The sequence below is a fragment of the Musa acuminata genome, chromosome BXJ1-3 (genome assembly GCF_036884655.1).
Source record: "Musa acuminata AAA Group cultivar baxijiao chromosome BXJ1-3, Cavendish_Baxijiao_AAA, whole genome shotgun sequence".
In the NCBI taxonomy this organism is placed as follows: Eukaryota; Viridiplantae; Streptophyta; class Magnoliopsida; order Zingiberales; family Musaceae; genus Musa; species Musa acuminata.
In genome coordinates this window covers 33085001-33097500 of record NC_088329.1, presented here as the reverse complement: position 1 = coordinate 33097500, position 12500 = coordinate 33085001, and the positions used below count along the sequence as shown (strand labels likewise).

Genomic DNA, 12500 nt, shown 5'->3' with positions numbered 1-12500 from the left:
CTATCTCTTTTTGCATTATTAATCATAATCGACTCACTTCATCTAATCACAACATTTACAGATCTTTGAACATGTTCATACTATTTTAGATGTGTGTGTGTGTGAGTGTGCAGGCATTTGTAAATGCAACAATTATATTTTGGAGGGTAGAGTCGATAGACTCGAGCATATAATTGTGACAGTCTGCTTCTGCATACTTCCAATGTAGCTCCTTCTCTGCTTTGGCTGTGGATGCATAAACAATTTCAGCATCACCAGGTCGCCTTCCGGCCAAGATCAAAGGGATTCTCTGAAAGAGATTTGTAGGTGAGAAACTATGCGAAACACAAACCAAAGGAAGAAACTGAGTAAAACTTAGACAATTGATACAAAAGCTCATAAAAGAACATTATAACCTTCTCAGAAGCCTTCTCAAATGCTGCCACAATTTCCAAGACAGAAGATCCCTTTCCAGTTGCTAGATTATAGACTTCACATCCTGCATCTTGCAAAGAGACCTTTATCACAACACAGAAAGTAAGGTCTTCAGTATAAACCAGTAAACAGCAGATGCATCTCTTGCTGGAGAATGGAAAGAAACACCTCTTATCAAATATAAATAATTAACTAGAAGAATTTATTGGGAACTGCTATAACTGAATAACAACTACAAAGGCATCAAAGAATTAAGATACAAGCATATACTGCTTCATCTATCATGCATTTAAACACAACTTAACAATGTAAATAGTTCATACATTTAATAGATACAATTTAATATAATTGTTTCCTATAGCATCGAGCATATTAATAGCACAAGGAGAAACATAATAGAGCATAGATAAAATATATGATTTACAAAACAATTTTGACAAAATATGGGGAGAAAACAAATAATTTAGAGAAGTATATTATGTGCATAGGGTAACTATATTATTCGGCATAATAAAATGACTTAACAAACAAAAGAAAAATGATTATGAAACAAAAAAAGAAAGGTATAATAAATAAGCATAAAGGGTAATATCAACTGCTATATAATAAACCAAAGAAGTAATGAAGTATAACAAAATAAATCAAAATAAAAATATACAACTCCTTCACTAATAAACTTGTTGAAGATCACTCACAAAGTGCTTATAAGTTATATGTTGAATCTCGGATTTTGATGATGAAACCAATTGAGAGTGTTTAAGATTTGATCTGCGTTTTGAGTGACGCAAAAAGCTTCGATCAGGGAGAGACAATTAAAGTAGGAAGAATCATGTTGGGCCAGAGAGAAACATGTCAGAAGATTGGACGTCGAGCTGGAGGATCGGTCGACATATCGACAGAAGACTTCGGGCCATAAGTTCGGGCATCGAGCCAAGAAAAGCGAAAATTCGCCAAGAAAATCGGAGTTGCAAAGGTCAACTAGCCGATTGGGCAATAGGCTGCAAGAGAGGACGATGCGCCGAAGAATCGGATGAAGCGTCGATGAACCAATGACATGCCAGACAACATGATTCAAGCTTTGTAATAATTGTCTAGATCGAAGTAGGCTTTATTTGTGCAGGATTAACTACGATAGTGATCAAGGCATAAAGCAAAATGAAGTCCCGGAGTCAAGAATGAGACTTCGTTGGGAGTTCGAGAGTTCGTCGGAAGTCCGGACGTTCGTTAGAAGTTTTGCCAGAATTGACCAAGAAGTCTAGGAACTTGCCGAAGAAGCTCATCGGAACTTGCTAAGAAGATCGTCGTGAAGTCCAGGAGCTTGCCGGGAGTCCGCTGGAACATTGCTGAGAGATCATCGGAAGTTTGTCGGAAGATCGCCAGAAGCTCGTCGGAAGAAACCTAGACTAACCGGACCGGATTTGCTTAGTGTATGCCTTAAATTTCGTAGTTAGCACATAATTAGGATTGGAATTGGGCCAACCCAATTAGGGGCCAGTTAGGCCCATGTATGGACTATGTTGGGCTAAGTGAAAGGCCCAAACAGTGACACCAACAGGTGGCACTGTCGTGGCATAGTCTCCGAGACTGTGTCAGGGAGTGGTACCGTCAGACTGGGCAGTAGTACCGCCCAATGTCAGTGTTAGGCAGTGGTACCGCCTAGACACAATCTCCTAGGCGGTGGCACTGCTAGATTGGATGGTGATACCGCCCAATGTCAGTGGTGCAAGCGGTGGTACCGCCAGGACCCGAGAAACCCGGGATGAGACCTTTTTAGGCTCCAAGTTTGAATCAACTTGGGGCCTATAAATACCCCTCTCATCTCTGGTTAACATACACAAGCACAGAGAACTTAAACGTGAGAAAACGCTATAGAAATTATTTGAGAGATCCCCTCCTCTAGCTTAAACTTAGAATTCTGTTTAGAGAGGAATGTGTGATTGTAAAAGGTTGTCTCCTAAACCTGTGAAAAGGAGAAGAGGGTGTAAAAGGGTAGTTAGTCTTCGCCCATTGAAAGAAGACCGTTAGTGGATGCCAGTGGCCTCGACAGAAGAGGAATCGGGAGTGGATGTAGGTCACAACGACCGAACCACTATAAACTCGGTTTGCATTTCTTTTGAGTAATTTACTTTAACTTCAAACTTCCTTACTTGCTATGCTCTTCCGTACACTTTCAATTTAAGCATCTTTACGAAACGGGTTTAATCGAAACGAATTCTTAGAATCGACGTTTTTATCCGCTACACTAATTCACCCCCACCCTACCCCCCCCCCTAGTGCCGACTTATTCCTAACAATTTGTATCAAAGCCACGTTTTTCTCATTTGGTTTAACACCCAAAGAGAAATGGCTCTTTTCGGCTTTCAAGAGGGTCACTCTCTCATTCGTCCTCCCATGTTCAATGGGACGGACTACACATGTTGAAAAACTTGAATGAGAGTTTTCTTGCTTTCGTTGAATCTCGATTTATGGAATATAATCGAATTTGGTTTTCAAAAGTCTTCTCTTCCAATGAAAGATTGGAATGAGTTGGAGAAGACTTTCTCTTTAAATGCAAAGGCTATGAATGCCTTATTTTGCGCCTTAGACAAAAATAAATTCAATGGGTTTCTACTTACTAAACGACTTTCAATATTTGACACACTCTTGAAATCACACACGAAGACACTAGTAGAGTTAAAGATTCGAAGATTAATATTTTAATGCATGATTTTGAGTTGTTTCAAATGGAACCAAGCGAGACTATTGGAGACATGTATACCCGTTTTACGGATGTCGTCAATAGTCTAAAAGCTCTTAGTAAAAGTTTTTTTAACATTGAACTTGTGAATAAAATTTTACGATCTCTTTCTAAAAATTGGGATTCAAAAGTAACGGCAATACAAGAGACTAAAGACCTAAACAACCTTACTCTTGAAGAACTTATCGGGTCATTAATGACCTATGAAATGACTTATGTGGCACATGACAAACTTGAGAACAACCTTCCAAAGAACAAGAAGAATTTGACACTTAGAACACATGAAGACTACTCAAGTGAAAGCTCAAGTGATGATGAACTTGAAACTCTCACTATAAAACTTAAAAATTTTATTAAACAAGAATTAAAAAATAAAAATGAACTTAAAAAGAAGAAGTTGCCAAAGAAGAATAGAGCACTCAAAGTGACTTGGGACGAAATGAGTGCATCCGAAGAAAAGGAGCAAACCGATGAAGACGAAACGATAAACTTGGCCTTGGTGACTCTCGACAATGAGGTAAACAACTCAAACAAAACTCCTTTACTTTATTTTGAAATTACTTGATGATGTTTCATGAATTATTTTTAAATTAGTTAGTAAGCAAATAAAAATAAAAAATAAAAAAATTATATATCATGCTTCTCTTTCTAAGTGATTTTGAAAAAAAAAATTAAAATTTGAGCATGACAATTGCATGTTAATTCCTAGCTCTAAGTATGAAAAGTTTGATTCACTTAAAAAGAAAAATACATTTTGAAAATGCATTATGTTTTATGAAATCAATTTTGATGATTTAATGATGTAATGAAAATGTCAAGAGGTTTGATATCAAGCTTAATGAGTTTATAGTTTGAAATTGTGCATGTTATATCTTAAAAACTTAAAATCATGTTTTGGCATTATGCCCAAAGTAATGATGCATAATGATCATGTTTAATGAGTTTTTCTTTCGAAATTATACATGATGATTTTTTGTGATTTATAGATTATCGATCTTTGCCGTAATGAAAGTTCCTTTTCGGTTTTAAACGTTGATGCATGTTTTTATTTGACATAATGAAAAAGACATGCTTCTATGAAATAAACCACATGAATTGAAACAACTAAAAAGAGAAAAGCATTTTTCTTGAAAATTTATTTTTCTCTATATTATCGATTTTTCACTAAGAGATTAATAAAGTTGTTTATGTCATTTTGAATCTCTTTAAAGTAATTTTGATGATTTGACGATTTGAATTTAAATGAGCTTTATCTTGATTTTTCGAGATTTATAACTTGAGATTTCTTATGCATGAATCAAAATATTATATTATTTGATCTCCTATGTTTCTTTTTGCCATTTATAAAAAGACGAGATTTGTTGAAATAAATCATGTCTTGTGGCATTCATGATTTGATATTAATATCTTTCATGTCATGATTTTCATACGACACCTTTGTATTTTTGTGATGACTTGAACATTTACACCATTATGTTCTACCATTCTTCTTTCTTGTTTACAATGACAAAAGGGGGAAAGAAAATAGCTAGCATTTCAAGAGAACCAAATTTGCTAGCTTGAATGATAAACTTAGACATGTTAGAGCTCCCAAATGCATAAATTCTTCTTATACATTTTTCGGATCATGATCTTAATTTCTCAAATTCTAGACTTGATCTTTCATTTTTTATGATTGAAATAATGATTGGAATATTGATGTAATTATGAATGATGATTTGGTATTATGCATGCAATACTTCAACTTATGATAATGATGCATGCAATGATGAAGTATTTATGATGAAAAATTGTTTTGACATTCATGACTTGATTTTTCATCTTTGTTATTTATCCTTGTCATGATTTGAAGATTGTAGTAAAGAGAAATGAATTACACTATTGTATTGTTATTTCTCTCATTTTGCCAATGACAAAGGGGGAGAAAGAATTGCTAGTATGGACATCTCAAAAGAGAAAGATTTACTAGATTACACAAGTCAAGAAAATACAAAAACATGATAGCTTGCTCATCTCAAAAGAGAAGCAAAGATTGCTAAATTGCATACTTCGAGAAGAAGGAAAAAGTTGCTAGCTTACACATTACGAAGAAAAGCAAAAAGCTTGCTCATCTCTTTGAATTCAAAAATTTTGTCAGCTTTCACATGTGTAAAATTTGCTAGCTTACAAGTTCCAAAATTATGTAAAACTTACTAAATTTGCTACCTTGCAAATTGCATAAAGAAAGAATTGCTAGAAACGCAAAAATGTTAGCTTCCACGTTTCAAGTAGATGCAAAACTTGCTATCATGCATATATCAAAAGGTGTAAAAATTTTGTAAAAAACTTATTAGCTTGTATGATGATAAAACTTGAGATTATGTTTATTATGCAATGATTTGAACTTGTATGTCTAAACACTTATAGTTGAACTTCTCCTTTTTGTTGATGACAAAGGGAAAGAAGTATGATGCTATGCATGATTTTATCATGACATGTTGTTTGGATTTTTAAATCCAAGAGTTCTATCAATATGACATATTGATAGAGGTAGTTAAAGTGAACTCTGTCATCAATTGGTTATCGTCATTAAAAAGGGGGAGATTGTTGAATCTCGGATTTTGATGATGAAACCAATTGAGAGTGTTTATGATTTGATCTGCGTTTTGAGTGACGCAGGAAGCTTCGATCAAGGAGAGACAATTAAAGTAGGAAGAATCATGTTGGGCCTGAGAGAAACATGTCAGAAGATTGGACATCGAGCCGGAGGATCGGTCGACGTATCGGCAGAAGGCTTCGTGCCATGAGTTCAGGCATCGGGCCAAGAAGAGCGGAAATTGCCCCAAGGAAATCGGAGTTGCGGAGGTCAACTGGCCGATTGGGCAATAGGCCGTAAGAGAGGACGATGCGACGAAGAATCGGACGAAGCGTCGATGAACCAATGACATATCGGACAACATGATTCAAGCTTTGTAATAATTGTCTAGATCGAAGTAGGTTTTATTTGTGCAGGATTAACTACGATAGTGATCAAGGCATAAAGCAAAATGAAGTCCCGAAGTCAAGAACGAAACTTCGTTGGGGGTTCGAGAGTTCGTCGGAAGTCCGGACGTTCGTCGGAAGTTCTGCCGGAATTGATCGAGAAGTCCAGGAGCTTGCCGAAGAAGCTCGTCGGAACTTGCCAAGAAGATCGTCGTGAAGTCTAGAAGCTTGTTGGGAGTTCGCTGGAACATTGCCGAGAGATCATCGGAAGCTCACCGGAAGATCGTTGGAAGCTCGTCGGAAGAAACCTAGACTAACCGGAACGGATTTGCTTAGTGTATGCCTTAAATTTCGTAGTTAGCATATAATTAGGATTGGAATTGGGCCAACCCAATTAGAAGCCAGTTAGGCCCATGTATGGACTGTGTTGGGCTAAGTGAAAGGCCCAAACAGTGACCCAGTAGGTGGCACCATCGTGGCACAATCTTCGAGACTATGTCTAGCGGTGGTATCGTCAAACTGAGCGGTAGTACCGCCCAGTGTCAGTGTCAGGCGGTGGTACCGCCCAAACACAGTCTCCTAGGTGATGGTACCACCTAGTGTCAGTGGTGCAGGCGGTGGTACCGCCAAGACCCGGGAAACTCAGGACGAGACCTTTCTAGGCTCCAAGTTTAAATCAACTTGGGGCCTATAAATACTCCTCTTATCCCTGGTTAACATACACAAGCACAGAGAACTTAAAAGTGAGAAAACACTGTAGAAATTATATGAGAGATCCCCTCCTATAGCTTAAACTTAGAATTCTATTTAGAGAGAAGTGTGTGCTTGTAAAAGGTTATCTCCTAAACCTGTGAAAAGGAGAATAGGGGTGTAAAAGGGTAGTTGGTCTTCGTCCATTGACGGAAGACCGTTAGTGGATGTCGGTGGCCTCGACGGAAGAAGAATCGGGAGTGGATGTGGGTCACGACGTCTGAACCACTATAAACTCGGTTTACATTTCTTTTGAGCAATTTACTTTAACTGCAAACTTCCTTACTTGCTATACTCTTCCGTACGCTTTCAATTTAAGCATCTTTACGAAACGGGTTTAATCGAAACGAATTCTTAGAACCGACGTTTTTATCCACTGCACTAATTCACCCTCGCCCCCTCTCTCTTATTGCCGACTTGTTCCTAACATTATAACCACGGGACATATCTAGGATGATCAAAAACAAAGTCGTGGATAGAGAATCCTAAGGCCATGAATATATTTGAGTGTAGAATCCTACGATCCTAAAATTAGATAAGTATTCTAGTTTATCATCAAAATGAGATTAAAAGATAGCAAACAATTAAATGATAATCCAAAGCAAATTATCCTTGTTATATGGATGGCCCTCGAAGAAACAAGAACAGAATACATGATGACAAATACAAGTACCTAAAAAAGGATTTCATAATTTATTATTCTATCATACATGATTACGAGTCTAACACACGAGATAACATTCAGTTTAATCTTTGATTCCTAGTCAAGTCAATTCTTAATTATGCTAATCTAGATAATGTAAACAGTATAGGTCACGTGGCATGAGAAAAATGTATAGCTTCTTAAATGATCCCAACTCTGTGCCATTCACACACACCTACATGAGAGCCCTCAAAGAGTTTCTGTAGGGCTGCAATATGTCCATCTGCTAGATCAACAACATGAATGTAATCCCTTACCTGGAATCATATAACGTTGTCCACAACAAAAGAAATTGTCAGCGATAAACAAACATAAGAAATATTCTGCAAATGAAACCCAGAAGATGTCAAGCACGTCAAAGACTAAATAGAACAACGATGGTCAAGTTATATGAATAGCAAAATACTCCAGATGTATGCTAGTAAAACAGTATATTATGGAAAGAGCAAAAAGAGAAAAAAAACAGTATATGTGGGTAAATGGTACATATTCACTGTTTCAGGATCTATATATTCCACATAACACATAAAAGATCTCAAAGCTATGACTGGCAATTGAGAAGCTATTAGAACACTAAACATGCCTATCACAACATATGATAACACAAGAAGTAAACAAAATCAATAATTCATGGGCAAAAGACAGGCAAAACAGATATCAGACAATGTACTTATGGATACAAAAGGTCAAAAAGGTTTCCTAAATGTGTTTTTGGCCTTCTAACTCCCCATTGAAAGCATAAAAAGAACTACGCTGAGCTGACCAAAAAGCATGTGCTGAAGTGTTTAGCCCTGAACTGCATAAATTAGTGTCGGGAAAAAAAGTGGTCCTTAATCTTGACCAGAATTCACATGTTAGATACCAGAATCAATACTACCAGTTATACAGGTCCATTGCATCAAAATCATACTCATAAAAACCAATCAATTAAATCTCCGTTAAAATACTAACACCCTCAAGCATATTCTTAAAGAAAGGCTGGATGTGCCAAAATAAATTCCAAACACTAGATTTATTAAGTGAAAGCTTTGAGAAAAAACAACTTCACATGTTAAGAAACAGTACCGCTGTACCATCCTTGGTTGAATAGTCATTCCCAAATACTGTAAGGGCAGGTCTCCTTCCAACAGCAACTTGCTGCACAAATGGCATGAGGTTATTGGGAACTCCACGAGGATCTTCACCGATGTATCCACTGGGATGAGCTCCAATGGGATTGAAGTATCTTAATAATATTATATCCCAGTCACTGTCACCTTGACACATATCACGACATATATCCTCGGTCATAAGCTGCAACGGCAAGTACAAGGATTGCTAGCTCAGGCAACAGGTGCATAAAATAGGAAAGATGGTGGCAAAGAGAAAAAGAAACCTTAGTTTGTCCATACGGATTTATTGCACATAAAGGAAAATCTTCTGTACAAGGTACTTTCTTCGGCGACCCATAAACTGTAGCTGATGATGAGAAGACCAGCTGTAAGGTTTAAGCCATCAGACACCCAAATGGTTCACGTTTAAAATAGTCAGGAATTATGTCACAAAAGTGATATTTAGGGTGGTTTATTGGTAAAAAATAATGTCACATAAGAGCGATACTTAGGATGAATTTTTAATGGTTAAGAAGAATGCCACATTAATGATATTTAGGATGAGATGAAATGCATACGCAAAAGACACATGAAACAAGATAAACAAAACAATCCTTAATTTAATTCAGGAAATAAACACACTGGAAAGTCAGAACTTCCAATTCAAGATGGATTGACATTTGTAGAGACATCAGGCAAATAACACAATCCATTGAATTGTGGCCTGTATCAAACTTCAATGCTTTAACATGTTATCTTTAATATGCCTGAGTTACAGACACCACTTGGACACCTAACTTTTTTAAGAGTCTTAGTCCATGTGACTGCTCAAGTACCTAGATGGAAACTAGGCTCCCCATTCCTACCTTTTTTTTTACCTTAGGTGGCTGCTTAAGACATTAAAAAAAAATATAATGCTAAAGGATCACACGGTGAGGAGAACATATACATGTGACAAGAAATACTTGTTTTGTTATATGTCTACATGTTGTTAGCCATGGCACGCAACATTACATCTTAATTGTTATAATTAGTACTGATACTTCTATTGTACTGCTTTTCTGTCATTTGCAGAAGTTGCATAGGAAAGTAAACCTATTAACTATAAAGATCAAGGTAGAAAGTGTGGTTAGGAGAGTAAACTTTCATGATAAATGTAGATCAAGACTCTAACTCTCTAACTGATGTGGGACTAAGGTGGACATCATCAGGTTCTTCCCTGGTGGGGAGCCATAAGTTTGTCACCATCTGCACATTCGAACACGACTCAGGCTTAGTGACTTGTGAGGTAACTATCACTTTGGGCCATGATATGTACATTTTGTTCTTTGAGATGGGCCCCAAAGGCACCTTGAGAAAAGAAGGCTTGTTGGTTTTTATTAGGTTGAAACTCTTCAACTCTGATAAATGTGAGACTACTGTAACATCATTAGATCAAGTAGTGTCCTTGGGTATTGTTAATTGGTCATATGTATGGATGTCTAGGACTTTCACTGGGCTTTTCAAGGGGTTACCATTCAAGAAGCATATGAATTTTGACAGCATTAATAAAATTTGAGGAACTATGACATTTAAAAGAAGTATTCAAGGAGAGAGGGAGTTATTTAGAAGTAACATAATTCGAAAGATTTATTAAAAAATAACGGATCATCACATTAGACACTTCTACCTGTGGGAGAACTAAACTTGGGATCAGGGAAGCGAAATATTTGTTATTAACTTCCAGAAGGAGGCATCTAGTGAGATATAGAATTTATAATCATAACCTCATATGGTAGGTGCATAAGACCACAGATTAATTACTCACAATTGGATCAAAAAATTATGAACTAACTACCAAAATATTATTTAATTAATCTATGTTGAAATGTGGCAGTCACTTGGTAGAGGTTAATTTCATGCATGCCACTACAAGTGAATTCTTAACTTCATTTTTTTTATTGTCCTTGTGATGAGCCTGGATGTGAAATATATGGTCCACACTCCACAGTACCTTTTTACATCCGTAAGCAGCCATTACTTCAAAGAGAATTATTGTGCCAATGAGGTTGTTGTTGTAATAAAGTAAAGGCTTTCTAACGCTTTCGCCAACAGCCTTTATTCCAGCAAAGTGTATAACAGCATCAAATCTGTAGAACCAAATCAGAACTTGAGCTTAAAACGATAGCACAAACCTTCAACAAAGATTGTGTGAACATGAAATAACAGGCCAAATGACAACCAATGTCTAGCCTGCATCACTTATTTTGAGCCCTTTGTAGTTACATATCTTGATTTAAAAATTAAAAATAATCTCTAACCATCACAGCATTGGCTCATAAAGTTTTTTATAAAACCAAGTTAGGGACAATTTCGTCATGAACAGAACTTACTTGGTTGCAGAAAAAACTTTCTCTAGTGCTTCTCTGTCTCGAAGATCAATCTGCAGAAGTAAAGACATTCTCAGATATCTGATCGATCCATGAATCTTGTTGTTCTAACTGTCAGTCATCAAAACTAGGCTGATCAGAATTTGACAAAATAACTAATCATTTGTGCCAGTTGAAGCATAATGCTAATGAAGTCTGGGAATTCATCCAGTTCCAAGATATTGAGATTTTAGAAAGCAACTTTAAAGAGGACCATAAACTTCGTTTTGAGTGGACTAAGTAGACCAACTATCAACATGTAGTGCAGCATGTAATCAACATTGTTATACAAAGATCAGGTTACCACTGTTTGTTAAACTTCGATGGAGAAAAATCATATTTCCGGATATAGACACAGCTACTAGAACTTACAAATCAAGGCACACATGACAAATTCTGTGGTCTACACGTCCATATAGCTGTTTAAAGTTGATAAACTTCGACAACAAATTAAGAAAATTCCAACCACTGGGAAGTATGTTTCTGAAAAAATGGATCCTGTGACTGACACAGCACTGACATGTACAACAATGTAGCTTTATAGTTGGAAACAGCAATAATTATGATGGAGAGGACAAATGCCACGCAAGAACACAGATCATAAAAAATCGTAAAGAGGGGGTGATGTATATGCTTTCGTCAAGCAAGTTGTCCTCCTAATTAAGGTAGCCAAACCTAAGTCAGAAGGAAAATCTTCAAATGCTCAATTTCTTCAAGAAGTTCGTCGCTAATAACCCACTTGAACGATTCTACCGATGGATAACATTCGATTACGATTCTTGTAAAGATTTAGAAGCAATTTATCAAGGTCTTTGACTCCAAATAAGCGTTCAAATAACATGATTTGGCATCTAAATCTTGACCGCTTCCCCAATTTGATGAAAGACATATCGGTCTTTGACTCCATAAGGTATTAAAGATTCACGATCTGGAATCTAGAGAATCAAGAAACCCGAGATTTACAAGTCTGCAGAGAACCGAAAGTTGCATAATCATTAGGATCTGAAAGCTACTAGCCACCAATCAGGAAAGAGAGCAATCTACAAATTAAAAATGCATGGAACAAATCGGATATCCAACGTGACATTTGCACGCACAACCCCGGAAAAGATGAGTATCGTTTCAGAGTCAAACAGGACGAATGGGAACCAAATCATCTCAATCGAAAACGAGACCAAACGTCAAATATTGCCCATCAGGAAACCACCTCCAACTCATAAATGTCAAAGAAACGAATCGAAACCGCAGGTGCAGAACGATAGGGGTGGAATCGGTACCCGATGGAAAGCGAGGTTCTTGCCGAACTCCCCCGCGAGCTCCCTGACCCGCTCGAGGGCGACCTCCGAGGAGTTGTCGAGGTTGTCCACCACGACGGCGCGGTAGCCCCCCTTGAGGAGCTGCAGCACGGTATGGCTGCCGATGTAGCCGGCACCGCC

General features: G+C 37.2%; 1 protein-coding gene across 2 annotated transcripts in view; it reads right to left on the bottom strand.

Annotated features, from left to right (window-relative positions):
• LOC135625055 (UDP-glucose 4-epimerase GEPI48-like) overlaps window positions 1–12500 on the bottom strand; it is a 13782-nt gene that overhangs the window by 780 nt on the left and 502 nt on the right. The window contains exons 1-8 of one of the 2 annotated variants that reach the window (XM_065129320.1): window positions 12342–12500; window positions 11029–11078; window positions 10650–10785; window positions 8941–9042; window positions 8631–8858; window positions 7745–7822; window positions 396–497; window positions 198–289 (exon numbers count right to left, since the gene is read on the bottom strand). The exon at window positions 12342–12500 is cut by the window's right edge and continues 502 nt beyond it. In XM_065129320.1, the coding sequence (XP_064985392.1) occupies window positions 198–289; window positions 396–497; window positions 7745–7822; window positions 8631–8858; window positions 8941–9042; window positions 10650–10785; window positions 11029–11078; window positions 12342–12500 (947 nt within the window). Of the gene's footprint in view, window positions 1–197; window positions 290–395; window positions 498–7740; window positions 7823–8630; window positions 8859–8940; window positions 9043–10649; window positions 10786–11028; window positions 11079–12341 lie in introns of both variants that reach the window. The other variant, XM_065129323.1, reaches the window with a different exon arrangement.